Here is a 25,254-nt window from a genome sequence, read left to right on the forward strand (position 1 = left end):
GCAGAAATGCTTCTGCCCTGTGATATAACTTGAACCTACTTGTAGAGTAGGAAACACCTATTTTGGTTTGTGTTTCTTTGGCTGTCGGCATCGTTGGCATGAGAACACAGGTTAGGTTGTCTGTAATTGTTCCCTTCTTATCTGTAAATATTAGGCATCTGGCCAGGGGAGGGCACCTGCTTTCCTGTGGCAGGTGTGTATCTGTCAGAGCTCAATCAGGAAACAACTACTCTATGTATTAAATAGAGAAAAGTGAACACAGGAAATTGGTTGCACAGGCAATGAGAGAGTTGAAGAGGGAGTCAGAAAATCAGGAGGCACCCTAGAAATTAGCAACTGTAGGAAGCTTCTGCCACCCTTTATCTGGTCTAGAATAGAGGTGAAATCCTGGAGGCAGCCTGATGGGAGCTGTTTATGGAACAGAACCATCTGTGGCTGGAGGTGCCCCAAGCCAGGAAAGGGCAGACAAAGTTGCCTGGTCTCTTCCTTCTCCCCATCCTCCAGTTACCTACCTAAATGGCCTTTCAATGGCTATTACCAGATAGATGGTTATCAGAAGCCTGGAGACCTAGCTCCTTGAATGAAGCAGAATAGTGAAGACAGAAAGTATCTGAAAGAAAACAGACCCAGCACTGGCCCAATAAAACACTATCAGGTATACCAATTGTTTTCTCTATGCCCTTAATACAAGTTTTGGCATATCTTATATGCAATAAAATGTAAATTGTAAGTATATAATTTGATGAGTGTAGTCAGCAAACTACACTTATGAGATTATCACTGTCAAGAGGCACAATGGTTTAACACCCCAAAGTTATCCTTTTCTTTTTGCCCTTTCTAGTCATTTTCCCCACCATCCAGGGGAAATGGGATTTTGGGTTGTTTTCAGGGGGTTGATGGCAGGGGTCTGGGGTAGAATCTGACTTGGTATATGCTCATTCAGTGATTTTTATTTTTTTTCCCTATGGTTCTAAGACTTGGGTTTTAGAGTTTTCATTTCTCTCCTTCCTTTTCCTTATTCCTTCATTCCTTCTCTTCCCTCTTTCCTCCTCCTCTCCTTTTCTTTTCTCCCACCATGCACAATATTCATAGAAACAATGTATTTTTTAATAGTTAATTTCAAGTTCTTGTTTGGAGTGAAGGGTTTGTGTGTGTGTGTGTGTGTGGGTGGGTGTGTGTGTTTGTAAAAGGGTATTACACTGTAGCTCAGGCTAGCCTGAACTTCATGCAGTTCCTCTTGCCTCAGGCTCCCAAATGCTTGGATAATTGCATGTGAGTAACACACCCTTCCCAAGTTTTTGTTACTTTAAATAAAGACATCATTGGTCAGTCCAGTTGGTTATGTTATATCTCGATTATTGAATTGCATTTTTCTGCTTCTCTGCACATCTCAATATTTTACTATACTCCAGACATACCTAAAAGACCTAAGTCTGAAGTGTGGTTTTATTTTGTTTGTTATTGTATTAGAGACCTTGTCTAGGCCTGGTGATTAGCATTTATGGCTTTTTTATGGTTTTAGAGAATAGCTAGGTTGAAAGTGGATTGCATTTTTAATTTGATTCACTTGGGTTATGATTAGCCCAACCCCCAACCTCCTGTCCCCTGCTGCTGTTTCTATCTTGTCAATATTTGTACAGGAAGGGCCAGGCACTGCCATTCCTGATATCTTTGGGTTCAGTTCTTGCAGGGCCTGGAATCCAAGTGTTGTGACTAACACATATAGCAGCTTTTGGTTTCTGCATATCTCTTTCATTTGTGGCTTTCTAGACTAAATTCAGAGGGTGGGGATGAAGCAAGAAAATTTTTAGGATAAGTGATTTTGTTTTGCTTAAGAATGATTCTAGATTGCATTTTATTCTATCACCTACTATTTTTTTTCTTAAAAAAGAAAGAAAGAAAGAAAGAAAGAAAGAAAGAAAGAAAGAAAGAAAAGCTGCCTTGCTCCTTGTCTTTGCTATCAAAGAAAGGTTCTTTCCTTTAGTCATGTACATAGCCCAGGCAAACAAATGTGAAAATTGTGATAGAATTGACCTCATTCTGACTTCCCACAACAGAAATGATTCTGTACATGCTTGCGCACCTTAAAACTCTTCTATTATATTTACAGCAGTTGCAAGACAATGTTTTAGAAAGGAGAGTGGTCTCATCAGAGAAGACTTGAGTCATTAGAAAGTTATTTGGAGTAAAGTCAGAAAGTAATCAGGAGCCATGCCATGTATTTACCAGCCCTGGGAACAATAAGAAGGCTTGCAGAGCTAGAGCAAAATAGGTGATAGGGAGTGTTCGATATTAAGGGATGAGATTGGAGAAATAACTAGCTACAAGATCTTGGGAAGTATTGAAGACCATTTTTAGAAGATGATACTTCTAAGAGTGCCTGAAGGGTTTGTTGTTGTTGTTGTTGTTGTTGTTGGTTGTTGTTGTTGTTGTTGCTGTTGCTGCTGCTGCTGCTGCTGCTGCTGTCTTGTTATTAGACACAAGGTCTTACTGTGGCCCAGGCCTCAGATTTACAGAACACCTGCTTTAGCCTCCAGAGGTCTGGGATTACAGGCATACACCACCATACCCAGCTTGACCCAGGAGAGGTTAGATTAGAACCATTTGTTACCTGACATTAAATTGTTGCAGGATCAGTTGACTTCTGTGTTAAGAATAGATTGTGGAGAAGTAAGGAAGATGGTAGGAAATGACAGTGGCTTGGGCTATGGTGGTAACTGTGGAAGTTATGAAGTGTGGACTAATTTCAGATATGGCTTGAAATAAAAATCAGTGACATGTACTTGATGGGTTGGGGGACAGCACATGAATGAAAAAGTAGTCACAGTTATCAAGTGCACACACAGGTAAAATGCACACATTAGTCAAATGTATGGGTAGATCAAATAATCAGCCTGAGGATTGTTCAATAGACTTGGCAGTAGTGCCGACATACTGGATCACAACGTGCAAGATAAAAGCCACGGGGATCCAAATACCATCTCTGGAGATTCACATGTAATTGATCCAGGGCACATCCTGGATCCCTAAACTTTTAAAGACCCCTAGGTATGTCTAATACAGTTAAGACCCTATCATCTTTGCTTTCTCTTCCTTGTAAACTGGTCATAGTATCAGAAACTGATTGACTGACTAAACCTCTGACTGAATAAACTCAGAAGTTGTTGTCTTTAAGGCTTGTCTCTGGATACTTGGGATCTGAGAATGATAAGCAGAACTGAAAGCTGGTTAGTAGCCACTAAAGGTGTTAGCTCTTTAGCACCTGTCTTAAAGTGTCATTTAAACTGAAAATCTCTTGGCTTTTAATTTTTTCAGGTGCTTGATTTTTTTTGTTTTGTGTATATTCAAAAAGACATTTTGTTTTAATAAGGGTAAGTGAAAGTTGATAGTAATAATTTAAAAACTGAAAAGGAAATCTTAGTATTAGTCCAGAAAAAATCTAACTCGAATTATCATCAATAATTGAGCACTTAGATGAGTTAAGTACATTCTTTGCAAAATCCTGAACATTGCATAACTCAAAAGTTGGCTAGTATCAGGTATAGAACTGTTTTCCTTATTCTTACTATAGATGTTGTCTTCGTCAGGGTTTCTATTCCTGCACAAACATCATGACCAAGAAGCAAGTTGGAGAGGAAAGGGTTTATTCGGCTTACATTTCCATACTGCTGTTCATCACCAAGGAAGTCAGGACTGGAACTCAAGCAGGTCAGGAAGCAGAAGCTGATGCAGAGGCCATGGAGGGATGTTACTTACTGGCTTGCTTCCCCTGGCTTGCTCAGCCTGCTCTTTCATAGAACCCAAGAACTACCAGCCCAGGGATGGCACCACCCACAAGGGGCCTTCCCCCCTTGATCACTCATTGAGAAAATGCCCCACAGCTGGATCTCATGGAGACACTTCCCCAACTGAAGCTCCTTTCTCTGTGATAACTCCAGCCTGGGTCAGGTTGAAAACCAGCCAGTACAGATGTTATAAGTTATCTAGATGCTTTAGTAAATTTGAGTTGGTTTAGTATTTATCTCTAACAATTAAAGAATGCCATGATAGGCCATACAAAAAGCAATCTGTTTTGCAGGCTGACTAAATTAGATACTGTATGACAGAGAGGAAACCAAATACATTAATACAAGACCAAAGTAGAGGATAAAAATTAAAAAAAAAGACAGAGTGGAAAACAGGCTTAATTATTACAGGCTTCGAGAAGGATGCCAAGTGTCTAGATTGTCCCTTCTCAACCTGGGTTGAATTCCAACACGGGAATTAAACCCTAATGCCCTATGGAATCCACTGTATGACATGATAAATTTATCTCATGCATGTGCAATGGAGCTAGTCATGTTCCATCTTTGGGAGAATTTAGAAAATAGTCATTCAAATGATGTAGTAATGTTCTGTAGGACTTAATTGTATAGAGGATTCCCTTGTTGAGAAACACTAGGTACTATTATGTCTTCTTGGATGATGAAGTGTGTTTTTGAGGTATATGTCTTTAGGAAAGAAAACATTAAAACCTGCTATAAAAGTACCAAGAAATTAAGGATAATTTTTATTGGTTTACTAAAATAAAGCTTTGTATAGTAGTTGGCACATGTAATCTCAGAATTTGGGAGGTTGAGGCAGAAGGACTACCATGAAGTTGAGGCCAGACTGGGGCTACATGATGAATTTCATTCCAGTTGGGGCTGGGTAGCATATCCCAACAAAAATAAAAGATCCACTATTATTATCAGTTATTAACAAGGCATAAAAAATACCACTTTACATAAGTTCTTACAGGAGTTTTCTAAAATGTTGGATGTGTATCCTTCCAGGCATCTGTCTATATGCATGAATATATATGTTAGTAGTATTTATTTCAAAAAACAAGATCATGCTTTCCATTGGCATTTTCTTTTTTTTTTTTAAAGACTTATTTATTATTATATCTAAGCTGTCTTCAGACACCCCAGAAGAGGGCATCAGATCTCATTACGGATGATTGTGAGCCACCATGTGGTTGCTGGGAATTGAACTCAGGACCTCTGGAAGAGCAGTCAGTGCTCTTAACTGCTGAACCATCTCTCCAGCCCCTCCATTAGCATTTTCCATAAAACATTCTATATATTATTCTGTTTTACTATTTATATTATTATTCTAAGTGCTGCATAATGAATGGTATTACATAGCTTGGTTTTTATACAATATATCTGTCTGTTCATTTATTCTGTTAACAGACATTTGTAACCATCCCCAATTGTTCACTATTAAAAGCAATTTTAATAGTTAAATAAATAATAATAATAATAGTTAAATAAATAATAATTAAAATAAAATGTCTTTTTCAACATTTGTTGGGGAAATCATACACTATAAATTTTAGAAGTAGAATTGTTAAGTTTGCCTTTTACATTTGATGTAAAATGTTCAAAGTATTAAAAAGTGGAGAAAACTGTAGCTATAGGCAAAAATCTTCATAGCCACAGACCAATGGGAAACAGAGAAATCTAAGGAGAGCCTGGCATGGCGGCACATATCTGTACTGTGCCAGCACCAGAGAGGCAAAGGCAGAATTGCTGCACGTTTGAGGGGACAGCTTGTTCAGGGGACAGCCAGGGCTACAAAGTGAGATCATGTCCAAAAGGATGGCAAGAATAGAAATAAAATACTATTTAGTATTAGAATTACCTTGTGTGGTTATGGGGCTGAGGCTACAGACCCAAAAAGAAATCTTAAAATATTTTTCCTTTGAGCAGAACAAATATATATACATAAACATGTTAAATTACGTAACTGTGATCTCATAACATATCTTTCAGGAGAAACAGCACAGGTGACCGTGAAAAGGCTCTTCAGGTTATGCTCCAAGTTCTGCAAAGCTGTGACCACCCAGCTCCTGACATGTTTTGCCTGTGTGGGCGGATATACAAGGACATCTTCCTGGATTCAGGTTGTGAAGAGGATGCAAGCAGAGACAGTGCCATTGAGTGGTAAATAGCACATACACAGTGCTCCATAGAACAGAACCATGTAGGCAGAGTAGCCAGGTCTTTCCCTAGTGTGTGTATGTCTGCTGACTGACTGAAAACAAGTGCAATATATGTTTGTGATCAAGGAATGTTCAGATTGCTGGATCTGAGAGAAAACCTTGAGAAATAGCGGTTCCCCATCCATCTCCTTATTCCTGAGACGGGAATGAGGCTTCACATACTCAGAACCAGCTGCCCTTTCCAGAATTCTCTCTACCACCATTGGGCTTCATCTTCCCAGTAAGCTGGTCACGTATGCCTGTCTTTAGTCTATTTATTTACTTATTTGTTTATTTATTGTTTAATTAATTTATTGAAGGCTTGCTTTGGGCTACACACTTTTAGATGGCCTGAACAGACACAGTAGATAGGAATCCTTGTCTTTGGGGACCTGGCCTTACTGGTAAGAAAAGTCATCAAGCAAATAAAATCTATAGAATATCAGCTGATGGTAAAGGCTTGGGGTGGGTAATCAGGGAAAGAGAGTAAAAGGAAGTCTAGGCGAATAGTCTTAAATTTTTAATTTATTTTGTTTTATTTTGGAGTTTCTAGGGATCAACCCCAGGACTTGTGCATGCTAGGCAAGTGCTCCCTCATCGAGCTGTATTTCTAGTCCATAGTTTGTGGTTTTAAATAGGATAGTGAAGGCAGGTGGAGATAGGAAGGCAGTGAAGGAATAGGCTTCACAGATAACTATGAAGAAAGTGTTCCTCATAAGGGGAAGAGCAAAGGCAAAGATGTTGGGGGAGGAACCGTATTGGACACATTCAGTAATGGTGAGGAATAAGCAAAAATAAGATGAATGAATGAGACTTAAAGATTATTTTCCTCTTAAGTGGGGAAGGGACATCATTGGATAATTTTGATCAAGGACTGATGATATCTGTTATGCATTTTTTTGTTTTTTTGAGACAGGGTCTCTCTGATACACATTTTTAACAGGAGTATTCTCACTTTTAGCCAATGGGTATATTTTAGGGAGTGTCCCTTCTGTGGCTTACTACATAACATCCCTGAATGTTAGTAGATTCACATTGTAGCCATTTGTGGGTTGTAATTCTGTGTGGTTTTAAGTCAGTTCCTTTTCTAGGACTCACTCCTAAAGTTGGTATCAACTTGAGGGTTTGGCAGGGCTAGAAAATCTAATATGACCCCATTCATATCTGACAGCTGATATTGAAAGTAAAGGTGGGACCTATAAGGCCTGTTGAAGCTTATATTCAGGAAGTCACTTAAACTCACTTCTGCCACATTTGGTTAACATAAATCATGTGGCCTACCAGAATCAAAAAGGCAGAGAAATATGCTATGTATACAATTTCTATGTACACAAACTTTGCTGGGATTCCCACTCCCATAGCCACTTAGAGCCCTTAGAGAGCTCCATCTCAACTACACTCTTAGACTATGATCCCATATCATCCTCTCTTTGCTCCTACCTGTTCTACTTAAAAGTGATGTCGATATTGAGTTCATTGCAAATCTCTTGCCTCAGCCTCAAGTTCTGGGAATAGAGGCATGAATCTTTACCTGATTAGCTTTGATATAACTTTTCATTATGACAGAAACATGGGAAAATCCAGGAAGATATGAAATTGTAGGTCTTAGAACATTGAATGGTTTAGAGAAAGGTTGGAGTTTTGTTGAGTATCAGTGACTTCTTGGTGTCCTCTGGTCTGTGTGGTGGTACTTGTGTTATCCTTGAAAGTCCATAAGCCCACATTTTAACCAACTAAATAACTTTTCCCTTTACTAGGTAGTGAGTCACTAAATTCTCTTGTCATATAAATGAAAAGAAAATCACTCCTAGTTTGTAAATCTTTGGTATAAACGGTTTGTGTTACCACTCCATTGAATTTAAATTGCCTTTCCTTATCATAGAAGTCATACTTGCTAATAAATAAACATTTTATGCCTAGTAAAGAATATAGCAAAGAGTTAAAATGAAACTGTATAAATGACACTCCTTGCTTTTATCTCATTTCCTATCCTAATGTGGTAGATTCCCTACCCATTGCTCCCCCTGTACATGTGCGTTGATAGCCATTTAGGGTCTGGGATTCAGGCATTATCTTCATATATGAAGAAGTGATTCAGTGTTGTGATAATGTAAGCAAGCAAACAAATGACAAGTAGAGAAATAACTCATGATTGATGCTGTTTCTATAAAATAAAAATATTCAGTATAAACTGAGAGTTTAACTTAAAATGAGATTTAAATATCAAAGCTTGGCCATTTTGGAAGATTATAATGGATTTTAAGTTTCTGAATGCTTTCATATTATTCCACTTTTATTTAGTCAATATATGCTTTTATGATCAAAATATAAGGATGACAATTTAAAACTTCTTGGTATAAGTTACTGTGTTACTCTTATACTTTCAAAACATTAATGCTGTGTGTACCTGTCTGTCAGAATTATGGGAGGAACTATAAAACATTAGAGTAATGATCATTTTTATGAGAATATAGTTTGTATTATTATCTATACATTTCACTTTAAAGTAAGATGTTGTAATAAGAATTTGGTGGTTCTATAATTATAGGTATCGCAAAGGGTTTGAACTCCAGTCATCCCTTTATTCAGGAATTAACCTTGCAGTTTTGCTGATAGTTTCTGGACAACAGTTTGAAACTTCGATGGAACTAAGGAAAATAGGTAAAGCTGTTTATTATTGCAGGCATTTATGTTTTAGTTATACAAGTTGAACATTTTTTAAAAATCTGTTCAATTTGCTGGGTATGGTGACATACATCTTTAATCCTCGCACCCAGAAGTCAGAAGCAGAGGCAGGTGAACCTTCCTAAATGAGACTGGTCTGTTTTACATAGTGCCTTCCAGATAGCCAGGCCTACATAGCAAGGCTTGAGATTGTGTGTGTGTGTGTGTGTGTGTGTGTGTGTGTGTGTGTGTGTGTGTGTGTTTCAAATAACTAATGATGCTTTTCAGGTACTTTCCAATGGCATACCTGAGACGGCAGCCAAATAAAATGCCTGCCTTCTTGTCCTTTTCCTAAAGTCTTATATAATTGGTCAGAACTGGACAGTTCTTTCATAATATCAAAATTCAAATTCTTAAGGTGTCCGGCTGAACAGTTTATTGGGAAGAAAAGGGAGCCTGGAGAAAATGAACAATTACTGGGATGTAGGTCAGTTCTTCACCGTCAGCATGCTGGCAAGTGATATTGGGAAAGCTGTCCAGGCAGCAGAGAGGTTGTTCAAACTGAAACCCCCAGTCTGGTAAGTCCCATCTGTGCCTAGTAATCTCATGTCTCCAATCTTATCCTGTTCTGAAATATCTCATTCAAGGAGAAAATGTGAAATGCAAAAGAGCAACAACTGCCTGACTTCTTCATTAAAGCAGTTAAGATAGACATAACAGCTCTGAGAGTTCATTGCTTTTATGTGCAGGGTAAAAGAGACAGATATATGCTCACCTGGAATGTATATCCTTGTATGCTCTATCCCTGAGACTAAAACATCAGTCCTCTTGACTCTTTTTAGCTTTTGTCTTCAAGAGCAAAATGCTGTTTGATATTAGTATTTATATGTGTTTGTGATAAAGCTTATATAGTAAAGCTGAAAAACAACACCAAGAAAACAATGTTCCTGAGCAGGAGGCCTGCAGTGGTCTGCTGGCCATGGTGGGATTTGTGGTGATATAACGTATTCTGTTAGCATCCTCCTCAGTTGCTATACTGCCTGGCTACTCCACAGTGTATCCCTATTCCTGGAGAACCACACTTGGAAAACTATTGTTCTTTAGTTTTAATTTAAAAATGTATACCTGGTATGCTACTCATAGAAAAAGCATGGGCAATATCAGACTTCCCCATAAATACATGAAGCTTCATTAGAATTGTGGTTACCTCATTGATTACTATAGTCTCATAAAAATGCTTACTAGACAATTATATAATGAGTTAATGATAAAGAGATGTTATCCTGGGTATTGACAGTGCTTATCTTAAAGAGATGACCTTATAAAAGTTTTAATTTTGTGTTCTCTCTTATCGTTGTTATCTGAGTTTTCTAAAATACAGATCTATTTCCGGTTGAAAATTCCTTATCTGAACTACTTGGAACAACTCTAAAGCTTTTGAGATTTGGGAGTTTGGATTTTTTAAAATATTTGTATAGACTTCACTATACAAATAGAGCTTCAGTAGATTCAACATCTGAATTAAGAAACGCCATTGTCTATCTCTTGCTACTTAATTTTGTTTTGTGAAGTTTCATTTTTTTAATTAGGTATTTTCCTCATTTACATTTCCAATGAAGTTTCATTTTTAATGACAGCATAATCACAATATCTGTGGACATGTGAATATGCATGTGTCAAACATGCCAATGATTTGTGTGGAAAAAAAAAACAAATAGAGCTTCAGTTCAGGGGCTGGAGAGATGGCTCAGTGGTTAAGAGCACTGACTGCTCTTCCGAAGGTCCTGAGTTCAAATCCCAGAAACCACATGGTGGCTCACAACCATCTGTAATGAAATCTGACCCCCTCTTCTGGGGTGTCTGAAGACAGCTACAGTGTACTTACATATAATAATAAATAAATCTTAAAACAAACAAATAGAGCTTCAAAACCCAAAACTTAAATTTTGTGTGTATGTTAATTATACAAAATGCTGACTTTCCTTGTTAAATTCTGCATGAGTGATCTGCATGATGATTGCTGCTATCCACATTACCTTCTGCTATCTCTCTTCCTCCCTCTGGTCTCCTTCCTATTCCAAAATAATACCCCTTTTACTTTTAAGTCTTTTATAAAATGAAGAATACATTTCCCCATATTTTTCCTCCATGGCCTGGATTATTTTGTTTAACCTGATGATCTTTAGTTCCATCCATTTTCCTTCAGATGATATAGTTGCATTCTTCATAGTCAGATAACACTCGGTTGTTTATGTATACCATGTTTTCCCTGTTGATGGACACCTAGGCTGATTGCATGATTCTACTACAGCTCTGTAGACTCAACACTCAAAAAGTGTGGGGGTCTTGAAGATTTCAGATTTCTGATTCTCTGATTAGGACTCCGACTTGAATAGGTTTTAAATAGCCCATGTTCACCTGCTACCTCTTACTTTCCAATTTAACACACCAGCTGAATTCTGAGGGTAGGAATTTCTTCCTCCCATTTTTTCAATCTTTATTCTCTCCAGTCTGAGAAAACTAACATTTGGTTTTCAGGCCATATCAACGTTTTGGAAGTTCTTAAGCTGAATGAGTGCATCCACATAGGGTCTCTAGCCCTCCAAGAATGGCTGCTGTGTACAGTATCCTAATCTTAAAGTACACTGGTCTACTACACTGGTCTAGACCAAATAGAGTAGACTTCAGAGAAAGGAAACCCCTAGGTTGGATCTAGTGCTCTTATATTAATACCTTGGTTGACTGACTAACAGTGTTGTGCTTACTTACCATCAAGAGTGCCCAGTACTTAAAAGCTAGTCTGGTGTTTGGGACTGAAACAGAACTCAGAAATGTTATTACACTCATTGTTATGACTTGTTACATTGAAATAATACATATTAAGTTAGTGATGGCAGAAGATACTTGGAACATGTGTCTAGAGGAGATTATGTACATACTTTCAATTTTCATCTCCCAGTGGAGTAACATGTACAGATGGGAATAATTATTCCATCACCAATATGTGACATTAGGGATAAAGTGCTGACAGCCAGGAAAGTTCAATAAGCCTTGGTGTGCCACCTTTTTATTAGGATTAATTCTGTAGGCACAAAATGTCCATGTGGCTGCTCTTAATATTGCAGTCTTCAGCTTTTCCAGAGGTCAAACTGATCTGATGCATGGACCAAGGCTTCCAACATGAGTCATATTGTTAGTGTAGACTGTCTAGCATGGCCCTTGGAAAACACAGTCTTAGCAGACAGGATATTCCAGAGCTTAGAGCAATGTTAGCATCTAGACAAGAGCCAGATTGTATCAAGTATGGGTGATTACGGCCTCATAAGTACCCAAACAAGTCAGCTAGAGTTGAAACTGGTCTACTTTTCTAAATAATGCTATACTTTATCCTCAAAGAACCAACTTCATATGAATCATTCCTATTTAGTACCAGAGAGAGAAAGAGTGACCACTACTGCCTGACAACTTTATTTTCAAGTATTCAGTTTGCTCCAAGTGTGGACAGAATCAAAGCTTCCTGACATGAAAGTGTATCTTATGATTTTTGTAAGTAAAAAGCAACAGGTTTTAGATAAGTAGTTGCTGGAATTGAGGGAGAGGATAGCGATAGGGAAGAAATAGCTATTACTGTAGACCGCAACATGAAGGGGGTTCATAGCGATGGGCATGAACTCTACCTTGACTCTAGCAATAGCAGGATTTTGATTGTGATAATGTACAGTGAATTTGCAAGATGTTGTTCATAGAGCATACTAGATCAAGGATATACAGATTTCTATATACTATTTCTAAAAATACCACAAAATATATAAGGTTACTTAACATTTTCTGAAAGGGGTTTGACATATTGCCATTTTGTAATTGCTTTTTCTGTTTTCTAAAACAGTTATCCCATGCTTTCTACTACGATTAGATGTCGTACTGATGCTTGGTCTTAGCCAAAAGGCCAAGAAACATTGGACAGTATGTACTAAAATTGGAGTGTTAGTAAAAAGCTTGTCTTTTAGAATTTTGTTGTATTGATTTTGTCTGCTGTTTGCATTTCTTGTGATTAGTTATGTGTCTGCTCAGTAACTTTATGAAGAGCTCGTAACAAATGCAAATTGAAGTGCATAAGGCTTTACGAAACTTCTTTTAAAGGGTTTAGAATTGATTTCAGTTTCTTTGGGAATCTAATTTACGAGGTTTGTGATTTTTTTCCAGGTACCTGCGGTCATTAGTTCAGAACTTGCTGTTAATTCAACGCTTCAAGAAACCCATTACAGAACATTCACCCAGGCAGGAACGGCTTAACTTCTGGTTAGATATCATTTTTGAAGCAACGAATGAAGTTACTAATGGACTCAGATTTCCAGTAAGATGTGCTAACTGGGCAGGGGGTTGCTTGTTTGTTTCTTTGCTGGGATCAAACCTTAAAACTGGTACATGCTAGGCAAATAGAAATTCTAACACTGTGCTATATGACTAACCCCAATCCTTTAAGATCAACAAAAGAAACTAGAGGTTCATGCTACATAATTGTTAAAAAAAACTCTCAAAAGGAAGAAAACTGTAACTTAGAATATTAGGATAGGAGCTGGCGAGATGGCTCAGCGGATAAGAGCACTGATTGCTCTTCCAAAGGTCCTGAGTTCAAATCCCAGCAACCACATGGTGGCTCACAACCACCCATAAGATCTGATGCCCTCTTCTGGCACATCTGAAGACAGCTACAGTGTACTTATGCATAATAATAAGTAAATCTTTAAAAAAAAAAGACTATTAGGATAACAGTCCTCTGTAGAATCAGCAAATGGTGAGTTAGACTCTGGGAAAAAAGTTGTTCATGTCCTCTCAAATATTGTCTCTCAACGGAATGTCATTTTGTTCATTTCAAGAGACACTTGGCAGAATTTGTAGACAATTTTGGGTGTTAGAACTAGGGGTAAGAGTAGATGATACAGTCAATAAGCTATAAGGACCAGGTAGGCCGCTGAATGTCCCCCAGCGCATGGAACACTAGTACCTCTCCCACACAATAACTATCTGCTTCAAAATAATAGGGTGAAAATTAAAAATCTTGTTCTTAAAAAAAAGTTGAACATGGAATTTAAAGTTGTCTTTTCCTAAGCTGTGGTTTGCCTCCAGTGCTACTAATTAATATTTAAAACTTTGTTGAAAAAGCAGACTTGCTTTTAGCTTTTCATTTGTTTTTGTTTCAGTTTTACGGACATCTCATAAATTTTTATAAGTGAGATATATAAGTATTCTACACACTGTATTTCAATAATTGTATTTTATATTTATGCCATGAGACATTTGTGAATATGAGTGTTTTTAAAAAGAATTCCATTAACTACTCAAAGTGCAGTTGTTGAAAATGCTTATATTTTTGTTTGTTTGTTTCGGGTAGTACATCTTAAAATCTTGTTTTAATTTTAAAGTGTTTCAAACTGGATAGGTACAAATTGGTAACAAACAGATACTAGTGTAGGCTATACAAAGGTTCACCATGCCAAACATGTTGGTTGTTTTGTTTGGGAGATTCATTCCCTCGCCCTCTCCCCACTACATCTCCACCTGCCCACTTTCTCTCTTCTTCACTTTCTTCCTCTCTGCCCTTCCATGCTCTTAAGCAATTAACTAGCATTACTGATGGAAATACCACTCACTTTTCATTTCCTTGCATATGTACACATTGGTACTTGCTGGCCAACCTTTCTAATTCCTTATTTATCTCAAAACCTGTAACTTCCTTCCTTCTTCTGTCACCTTTTCAAGCAGGCCCTTCTTGACCTCCCTGTATGATGAAGCCCAACTTCCCTGCTTCTGACTTACCCTTTTTGGAATGTTAGGTGGCATCGGATTGAATAGCTTTGTGTATTTGATGTTCTGGGTGTCCTCCTTGGAACAGAGCCTTCATGTAAACAGGGACTTGTGTGCCATGTATAGGCCGGGCTCCTGGAGCCTTGCCTGGCATAGTGGTTCTTCCGTATTTGTTGAGTACAAATCACAAATTCTTTGACTTCCTCACTGGGCAGGGTCACCTATGTGATTGCTATGTTTTGAAAAAAAAATATATGCCCTTATTTTAGGTTCTGGTAATAGAGCCAACCAAAGTCTACCAGCCTTCTTATGTTTCTATCAACAATGAAGCTGAAGAAAGAACTGTTTCTTTATGGCATGTCTCACCCACAGAAATGGTAAGGAAAAAATATGACTAGAGCTTTCTTTTTTTTTTTTTTTTTTTTTTTTTTATATTTCTTTTTTTTTTTTTTTTTTTTTTTTAAAGATTTATTTATTTATTATATATAAGTACACTGTAGCTGTCTTCAGACACTCCAGAAGAGGGAGTCAGATCTTGTTACGGATGGTTGTGAGCCACCATGTGGTTGCTGGGATTTGAACTCTGGACCTTCGGAAGAGCAGTCGGGTGCTCTAACCCACTGAGCCATCTCACCAGCCCGAGCTTTCTTTCATATGATTTAATCAATGATTTGATTTGGAAATAGGACAGTTTATGTGTTAGTTTTAGAGAGAATGGGCATCTATGACTAACTTCTAAATTATGATACTGTATATGTACTGTACACATGTGTGTGCATGTATGTGTGCGTGCATGCATACACACATATGATAGTCACAGTTGCACATGAGGGTCAGGAGACAACTTTCAAATTTTGGTTCTCTCCTTCCACTGTGGGATTTGGGGATCAAATTTAGGTCATAGGTTTGTGAACCAAGTGCTTTTACATTGGCCTAACAATTTTTTCTTTTGAAACTTGTTTTTAAAGATTTCTATAAATCCTGAACAATTTTTCACAAAGCAAACACCCAGCCACCTGATTTTTAAAATGTCATATTCCTTATGTTTTCTTATTGTGTGGCGTGTTTCTCAGTCTAGATGTATACTGTATTGCGCCTTTCTCATTGATAACTTAATAACATTCTTCCAATTTTCACCCTTGCCAATGACATGCCAGTTTGTATCTTAGAGATGGGCTTGCTTGACTCCAGACTATGTATGTTTAGAACTTTGATAGTTACTATCAAATTTATACAAGCTTATATTATACTAACAATTATAATTGCCCATTATAAATATTACAGAATGCCGAGCTGGGTCTTCAGGTTGGTGGTAATACCAGTATCTTCATCTGTTTATCTAAAGTACTTTTTTCATAAGTTCTGTAGTAATGAAGCATGGTGCGTGTGACAAGCACATTAGATAGGTTTATTTGCTGTACGTGCGTTTCCATGGAGTAGGGGGGAACTTCTACCATTAGCTGAGCAAAGGAAGATTATTTTCCTCTCTGTTAGCAAAAATGGGAATGATTATGTTATCAGGCGAAAATAAGCATTATCTTCACAAATAAAATAAACAGAGGCTCAAACTCAGATTAGAAATATCTTACCTGATTAGTCAAATCTCAAGTGAAGACCATTAACCTTGTGTAATGTTTAACTCAGGAGCAATGTTTTTGTTGAAAATACAGTTAGAAGTCATTAATGAGGATGGGCTACCATGATGTGCTTGCTTTCTTCCTGTACTGTGTATATTAAAGACTTGAGTCAGGCTCTCATCATGTAGCCCTGCAGTTTACCATGTAGATCAGACCAATCTTGGATTTGTGGCAATCTTTTGCCTTTTTATTGCTAATATTACAGACTTGTGCTCCTTTGTTCAGCTTTCATGGAGGTTTTTAAAAGCTTCTCACACCCCATTGGTCAGAATGCTGTCATATAGCCTCATCTAAGTGCAAGGGAGACAGAAATTTGATTTAGCTGTGAGCCCAGGGAGAGACTGAAATGAAGGTAAATAAGGTTAGTCAGTCTTGCATCTCCAAATATTTTTATAACTGAGGTGGGCTGTTCCTAAGCCTATTTCAGAGTTTGCGTGCTGTGTTGAAAGAAATGAAAGACTACTCAATGTGTGTAGTGTATCTATCCCAAGCCACGTATTTCAGATTTATATTGTTTGCTTGAATCACAGGCATGAATTTTCATATCTCAGAAAATGTTTTGTGTGTTCCAAGTTTTGCAAAGTATATTGCTCTAACCCATAATCACTATTGAAAAAAACTAGAAGTAATTGACGATAGGATGAAATCAGAAATGATACTTTATTGAGAAAAATCAAGCTCTTTCTTGACTTCTGTCTTTTATACTTGCAGAAACAAATCCATGAGTGGAATTTTACAGCCTCTTCTATTAAAGGAATAAGGTAAGAACACAACAGAAAAATGTAACTGCTGTCTGTCTTAATATAAATAATGGAGGAGGTTAAGGTACTTTGATATTTCCACTCATTTATAAGATGTGATGTTCTTATTTTTAACAGAACTTAACAGAATATTTTCTTTATTGTTGCCCCATATGAGGTTCATAGTGTGTGTTACTAAGAGCCTCTTGACTTGTAATATGGTAACTTTTCCAATTCTGTAGAAGAAATGATTAGTTATCACACTTTAGAGAGAAAATGTTGACTGAAAAAAAGATTATCTTTTTAGAGCCAAAGTTTAAGTGCTCTCCTCCTCCTCCTCCTCCTCTTCCTCTTCCCCCCTCCTCCTCCTTTCCTTCTTCTCCTCTTCCTCTTCCCCCTCCTCCCCTCCTCTTCCTCCTCCTCCTTCATCACCACCACCACCAACACCAACAACAACAGCAATACCATCACCAGCACCACCCCAGAACTGAAGTCAGTACTTGCATCCAGAACTCGAGTAGGCCTCCTGAACAGAGCTCTAGAGGCAGGGATACTGTTAATAGGAACAGGGATGATAAATTCCAAATAGTATGCCATTCACTATTGGGATCAGGAATGGTGAGCTTTCATGGATTATCCCAAGCCATACTAACACATCTCAGATGCCCTAATCAACTTACCAGGATGTTCAAAGGTGGGAATTTATCGTGAAGTAGATAGGAGTTCTCTCATTTGCTATGTAGCATTATAAAAATCACCCAGCCTCTGTAGGATTCTGCTTTTTCTGTTTTAATCAAATGAGAGTTTGGGCTAGAGCTTTCTGTCCTTTCTCTAAACATAAGACTTAACTCAAAAGCCACAGAATGAATCTCTTACTACCTTCACACCGAGAATGATCCTGTCCTAAAAATCTCAGTGTTTATATAGGAATAATGGTGTGCTTGCATAATGCTGCCTTGAAACTAGGAGAAAAGACTACCTTATGTGGCAATAATGCTGTACAAAAGTTGTAGACTAGGCCTTTTGTTTATATTACTTCATAGAAATACCTCTAGCTTCCAGTCCTGCCATCAGTAGGGATTTACCTAGGGCTGTGACAAGTCCTCAGGACTAGCATAACATGACAGGCATTCCTTGGATCCTATTGTAGTTATTTTTTGTAGATTCCTTTTTCAGAACTGGCTCATGTATAACCTACCTTTACTTTGTTTTGAATCACCCTAAGCTGTTGCTGTTTTAATACTTCTTCTTTATGTCATCCGTAGCATTAAGAATAGTTTAAGACATTTGTGACCTACTGGGAGGCTAATGCAGAAGAATCATGAGTTGGAGTCTAGTGAAGCTATATAGCAAGCTCAGCACCACCCTTAACTGTACAACAAGATCTCATCTCAAAACAAACAGATAAAAGACAGGTTCTCAGTGGGAGGGGAGGCCCTTGGTCCTGTGAAGGCCTAATGCTTTTGCAATGTGTCTGTAAGTTTAAATTTCATAGACTAAGAAAAGTCAAATTGTGGGAGTATTTGCTAGAGGTGACTCAGTGGTCAAGAACACTCACTACTCTTGTAGAAGACCTGACTTCAGATCCCAGTGCCCATCACCTGTGAGTCCAGCTCCAAAGGATCCCACAGCCTCTTCTAGGCTCTGCAGAACCTGCACACATGGGCACATATATACATATATGGATATATGTGTGTGTGTGTATTTTATATATATAGCATATATATACATATATATAATGCATACATACATATATATGTATGTATAATTTAAAAATAAAAAATACTTTAAAAATAACGATTAATAAAATCAGGAACTTAGAAGGTGGACAAAATAAATAAATAAATAAATAAATAAATAAATAAATAAATAATATGAAATTGGTTTGTAACAGATGTGCAGATTGGTCTTGATGTAGGTCCCCTAACAATTGGAGCAGGGGATCTGGCTCTGACTGTGTTGCCTGCCATTGGATACCCTCCCCCTATCTGGACTGTTTGGTTCAGCGTCAGTGGGAGAGGAGGTGCTTAGTCCTGCTGGGACTGGATGAAAATATAAAATTAAAAATTAAAAACTCTCTTTGTTTTGTTTTTTAAGAAAAGGTCTTTCTGTGTAGCACTGGCTGTCCTGGCACTTGCTCCATAGACCAGGTTGGCCTCAAATTCAGGGATCCACCTATCTGTGCTTCTCAGTGTGGGGATTAAAAGTGGGTACCACTGCCGGGCGGTGGTGGCACATGCCTTTAATCCCAGCACTCGGGAGGAAGAGTGCTGATTTCTGAGTTTGAGGCCAGCCTGGTCTACAAAGTGAGTGCCAGGACAGCTAGGGCTATACAGAGAAACCCTGTCTCAAAAAACCAAAAAAAAAAGTGGGTACCACCATACCTGGCTTTATAAAAGCATTCTTATGTTTTGAAATTTTACAGCCTATCCAAGTTTGATGAACGGTGCTGTTTTCTTTATGTCCATGATAATTCTGATGACTTTCAAATCTACTTTTCCACCGAAGACCAGTGTAATAGGTGAGTTATAGCTAATTTAGATATGTGCAATGTATTTATGACAGATAATATTGAAGGATCTTTCTATATACTTATGTTTTATTAAATTTCTTTCATCACTGCTTTATACTTTCAGTACATAAATTTTATACTTCTTTTGCCTGAATGTTTTCTTCTTTTGAGGCTTCTGTAAATGAAGTTTTTTTATTATTTCAAAATGCACTGAACTGTTGTATATTGGTTTTATAGCCTTGATGAACTCATTAGTTCTGATAGTTTTGAAAATACTGCTTGATGGTTTTGTGTGTATATATGTGTTGTCTGACTGTATGCATGGATATCACATGTGGGCAGAAGCTGGAAGAAGGGCATCACGTCCCATGGAATTGGAGTTCCAGGTTGTTGTGAGCCACCCTATGAGAGGACTGGGAAACAAACATGAGTCATTGTCAAGATTGTTAACCACTGAGCCATCTCTCTAGCCATGAGTGCTAATACTTTTAATTACATCCTTTAGGGTTTTCTGCCAAGATCTAAAGACATGGTGTTTTATTACAGAGTCTAGTACTCAATTACTTTATATCACATAGTTTAATAAATTTTAGTTTGGGTGTGCCATACAACAAATATATAAATTTCACTGAACTATGCAGTTAGATACCTTTATATCTATACCAGTGTACCTGACATAAATCTATACTCATGTAGCTGTTTTCTACATCGTCACTCCAGAAGATGCCTTGTGTCCCACCCTAGTCATTAAAACCCCCTCTAGTGATAATTTCTTTGATTTCTATCACCATGGTTAATTGTGCCCATTTTTCTCCTCAAACAAATAAGATTAAATCATTTGTAGTCTTGCCCCTGGTTCCTTAAAATAATAGTCATGAGATTAAGCCATGCTGTTTGTGTCTATTTATCTCTGTGTTCCATTGCGTGAATATGCAGCAGCTTACCTGTTCTCCTACAAATGAACATTTAGTTCATGTCCATTTGGAGCTCTGATAAACAAAACCTCTATGAATAATCTTATACATGAGCACAAACATCAAATCTGCTGAGTATACACCTAGAAGTAGACTGTTCTATCACAAAAGAGGTTTATATTCAGCTTTGGCTTATAGTTAGTGCCAGCAATTTTCCAAAGTGATTGCAAAAGTTTGCATTCCCACTAGCAGCATATAAGGGGTCTGGTTCCTCTTTATATGCTTGTCAACAGCTTTGGGTTTTTTGTTTTTGTTTTTGTTTTCTTGGTTTTTTGAGACAGGGTTTCTCAATGTAGCCCTGGCTGTCCTGGAACTCACTCTGTAGACCAGGCCTCTAAATCAGAAATCCACCTGCCTCTGCCTCCCAAGTGCTGGGATTAAAGGTGTGTGCCACCACTGCCTGGTCTCTTGGTAACAGTTAATACTATCTTCTAAATTTTACTGTAGTGAATAAATGCATATCATCTCCTAAGACATTTGTTTATCACATATCCCCGCATTCAAGTACTAGAAGAAGTACTGGTGGGATGTGTTAGGGAAAACCAAGAACATTGTAATGTTAAATTTTATACAATTCTTCCCGAATATTTTAACAGAGAACTATGGCTAGCCATTGTCTACTGAGTCAATGGGGCATATGCTGCTCAGCATTTGTGATAAAGTTGTCTGGGTAACTAAATGACATGGACACCTTATGCATTTCCTCATCATCTTTCCTCATATAAGACTTTCTGCCTCACTCAGATCTGGACTGCCCACATCTCGAGAGAAGAAAATTCCACTCTCCTTGGCACTGATTAGTTTGCATCTGAATACTAGCCTCTAAGCCAGAGTTAAAGTGTAATGCAGGGACACGTTTGAAAAGGCTTGTTAATAGAATGGCTCCCAAATTAGCCCTGGGGAGTACAGTAAAGGAGAAGAAGAAAAGGCTTATAGGTACATGATAAAAATATTCACCTTTTTTTTTCTTTTTTTGAGACAGTGTCACACTATGGTGTCCCAGCTGTCCTGGAACTTGTTAAGTAAACTAGGCTGGCATCCAACTCACAGATAACCACTTGACTCTGCCTCCAAAGTACTGGGATTAAAGACATAAGCCACTGTGTCTGACCAATATTTACATTTCTAATGGGTGCTATTATGTAGAAAAATTATTTCTCTGTTTAATTTTTTATTTTTAACTGATACACAAAATTACACGTGTTTTATAGGATACCACATTGTGTTTCAATATATGCATACACTACGTAATGTTTAAATTAGAGCAAATAGTTACTCTCCTTTACAATTTTGACTTCTATAACGAAAATATTAAAAGTGTCTCCTAAGAGTTTTGAAAACTATAGTATATCGAGACATCGTGATGCAGTTCTATAATCCTAGCACTTGGAGGTCAAGGCAAAAGGATCACCACAAGTTCTCTACCAGCCTGGGCTATATAGTAAGGCCCAAGCTGACTGGGCTATGAGTGAGGGACTGTTTCAAGAAACCAAAACTAAACAACACTCGAAAGTATAGTGTATTATTGTTATCTATAGACACTCTACTTACACAGAGCACCAATACTTCCTTTTTCCTAACTAGATATACCCAGTATCCATTGATCATCCTTTTCTATGTATGTATGTATGTATGTATGTATGTATGTATGTATGTATTTATATTGGTGTTTTTCCTGCATGTGTGTCTGTGTGAGGGTGTCAGATCTTCTGGAAGTTTTTAACAATGAAACTTAGTTTAAATAGTTGTAAACTACCATGTGGGTACTGGGAATTGAACCCAGGTCCTCTGGAAGAGCAGCATCTCACTTACGCTCTTAACCACTGAGCCATCTCCTCATTCAGCCCCTGGTCATCCTTTTCAACCCCTCTCTTTGCTCTGCTATCCCCAGTCTTTAGTAATCACCACTATTTTCTGACTTGAAATCATCTGTCAAAGAGACATCTACACTCCCAAGTTTATTACAGCACTTAGTAGTCAAAAAGTAGAAACAGTTCAAGTGTCCACAGATGACATATGGATAAAGAAAATGTGGTACCTATACAAAAATGAATGTAGTTTTAACTCTACATCTGTGGGTGGAACCCACAAAAGTGAATGAATGCTTTAGTTTAATAGAAGAGAAACTGTTCTTGTTGATTTCTACATATGTGCTGCATTTAAGAGAGGTGCTTTGGCATTGGGTAACCAGCTAGTTGAGATGCTACATGGAGAAGACTTAGGTATCACATATGTCTTAGAACTGGATTAGGTAATCACTAACGTACCATGTCAAATCAAGAGTGGAATCAAGAGTGGAATGATTGTTCCACAACTTGTAGAGGTTTAGTTTATGTTTGAGTACAATTTAATACAATAGAGTTAAGTTAAATATAAGGAGCAAGAGTGATTGATGGGTAATACTCTGGGGCATTTGCTGTTCTAGATTTTGTTCTTTGGTCAAAGAGATGCTAAACAATGGAGTGGGCAGTACAGTGGAGTTGGAGGGAGAGGCTGATGGAGACACCTTAGAGGTAAGTCACAGAAGACCCAGAACGAGCAAAGCATCCTTTCATAATTAACACCTTTGGTGCCTAGAGAGGAGTGTCCCAATTTGCATTTGAAATCCTTTACTGAGTATAGTTAAAGATACCTTTGAACCAGCCAGATATCATTGTCAATGGGTCTCAGAGATTTAAAGTATCTATAGAAATATTTTAATCACTTTTAAAAAATGACATTATCATAAGCTTGTTTGGACAGCAGAGTTGTAGTCTACAGTGACTACACAATTTATGTGTGCTTTAATCTTGCAGTCATTCAGATTTGCCACTAATTCAAGTTCTTCCAGTAATTATAATTTAATGAGATTTTATTATATATTTTGAAGTTAGACTGAAATTAATTTCTTAAGGTTTTCTTCAAAAAGTTGCTAAAGGGTTTGTTTTAGAAATTGGGCCATGTACAAGAATTATTAGGTCCAGTCAAAGTGTGTTATAGAAGTGGACTAAATGATTGCCATTAAAGGCAGCAGATGTGACAAAGAGAGGAAGCTGAAATAAGTCTGTGGCGCAGGCTTGTTTCTAGTTCTGTCAGGCAGTGGAGACCCTTAAGTTATCTTAATTGTATGTCAATTGACATGAGCATCTTTAGGTATATAGGAAGGAACATATACATTATTCACTGTATAAATTGACATGGGGTACATAGAAACAGTAGGGGCATGCCAAACCCCAGAAATAATTCATTGCTTTCTCTATGTTTTAAGTAAGAGTTGCTTAGACTACTGTCACCTTTGTTTTAATCATGAACAAAAATAAACTTGAATGCAATGCAGTGGCTTACTTTTTTTGTCATTTTTCAACTTACTGTGTATGTGCACCCTCTGTGTGGGCACATGTGTGCAGGTCAAAGGATAACTTTGTGGAATTGATTCTCCTTTCTTTCTATGGATTTGGAGGGTTGACTTCGGGTCACCAGGCTTGCATGATAAGCACCACTACACACTGAGCCATCTCACTGGTCTTGTTTTTGTTTTTTTAAGACAGTTTTTCCTCTGTGGTCCAGGCTAACCCAGAGCTCTCAAGAACTTTCTACCTTAGCCTCCAGAGTGCTGGAATTATAGGCATGTACTAACCATATCCAGCAGGGCTGCAACAGGTCTTAATAAGAAGACTGGTGAGACAGACTAGCAATCCTAATTGTAAAGTATATTCGCAGCAAGTGCTAGCTCTCTATGAAGAGGACCTCCCAACATGTTGTATATTCTATATCAAGATAATATTAACTTTAACTTTTAATTCTTTCCTGGGCTGTTGAAAGAGGTTTGTTTCCTGACGAGTTAATAAGAGACCATGCAGGAAGATAATTACTTGTGGTTCATAACATGCTTAGAAAGTTTTAAATTGCAGCATTAAAGTGGTGAAAAATCTCCAAAAGGTGAGCCAGGTAATTTACAGGTGAGTGTTATTTGTTCACTATCCTGAATTCTACTTCATTAAGTCATTCTATAAACACACAAACAAATGAGAATAATTGTTAAATGAAAAAGTGTATAACCTAAGAACTGTATTTTGCTCGACACTCAACTAATGCTTTATAGTTTTGAAAATTTATTAGATAACTTTTGGGTTTCTCTTTGGCAAGATTGTTTTGTCACTTGTTTGTTTGTTTGTTTATTTATTTATGTTTGTTTGTTTATCCTGTTGTTTTACCTTGTTTAGTATGAGTATGACCATGATGCGAATGGGGAGAGAGTTGTCTTGGGGAAAGGCTCCTATGGGATTGTGTATGCCGGCCGTGATCTCAGTAATCAAGTACGGATAGCCATCAAGGAAATCCCAGAGAGAGATATCAGGCAAGTGGAGACTGCCTTCAATATTCTACATGTGCTGTCTCAACACTCCATATCCCAGACCTACCACTGATGGTGAAAAGATTTAATGATTTAATCTGTATCAACAAAATGATGTGGCTACTTTATGTTGTTGGATCTTGTAATGTTCTTGTTTAAAGGGTGATCTGCTTGTATTCTCTGCATATTAATAAATATGTTGAGAAAAAGTAGATCACTAAGAGGTTAATGGATTACAGAACGTCATAGTTGATAAGAAAACTGTATTTCTACCCACAACTGTCTGAAATTTTACATTTTATGCAGCTATTTTGAAAATATTTTTAAAATGTAACTGAGAAATTTTTTTCTCTTTGTTTTTCAGTGCTGGGGATAGAACCCAGGTCCTCGAGCATGCTAGGCAAGCACTCTACCACTGAGCTACACCTCCAGCCTTGACTGAGTGCTTTTAGATTTACACTGTAACAATTGGAAATGGCTCTGATTTGTCTGGATCTGTCATTACAGAACTTAAATGCTGTTAACAAACAGTTTCACCATACAAATTTTGTTGTTAAGTGTGCCCTTCAACCTTACTCATAG

The 25,254-nt window shown here is 37.6% G+C and overlaps 1 protein-coding gene across 1 annotated transcript in view; it reads left to right on the forward strand.

Moving 5' to 3' along the window:
- Positions 1–25,254, forward strand: part of Map3k15 (mitogen-activated protein kinase kinase kinase 15) — a 135,143-nt gene that overhangs the window by 78,836 nt on the left and 31,053 nt on the right. The window contains exons 7-15 of the mRNA NM_001163085.4: positions 5,799–5,969; positions 8,556–8,668; positions 9,090–9,249; positions 12,875–13,025; positions 14,746–14,853; positions 16,825–16,874; positions 19,279–19,374; positions 22,765–22,852; positions 24,542–24,675. Coding sequence (NP_001156557.2) covers positions 5,799–5,969; positions 8,556–8,668; positions 9,090–9,249; positions 12,875–13,025; positions 14,746–14,853; positions 16,825–16,874; positions 19,279–19,374; positions 22,765–22,852; positions 24,542–24,675 — 1,071 coding nt within the window. The remainder of the gene's footprint in view (positions 1–5,798; positions 5,970–8,555; positions 8,669–9,089; positions 9,250–12,874; positions 13,026–14,745; positions 14,854–16,824; positions 16,875–19,278; positions 19,375–22,764; positions 22,853–24,541; positions 24,676–25,254) is intronic.

The sequence above is a fragment of the Mus musculus genome, chromosome X, assembly GCF_000001635.26.
Source record: "Mus musculus strain C57BL/6J chromosome X, GRCm38.p6 C57BL/6J".
Classification (NCBI taxonomy): domain Eukaryota; kingdom Metazoa; phylum Chordata; class Mammalia; order Rodentia; family Muridae; genus Mus; species Mus musculus.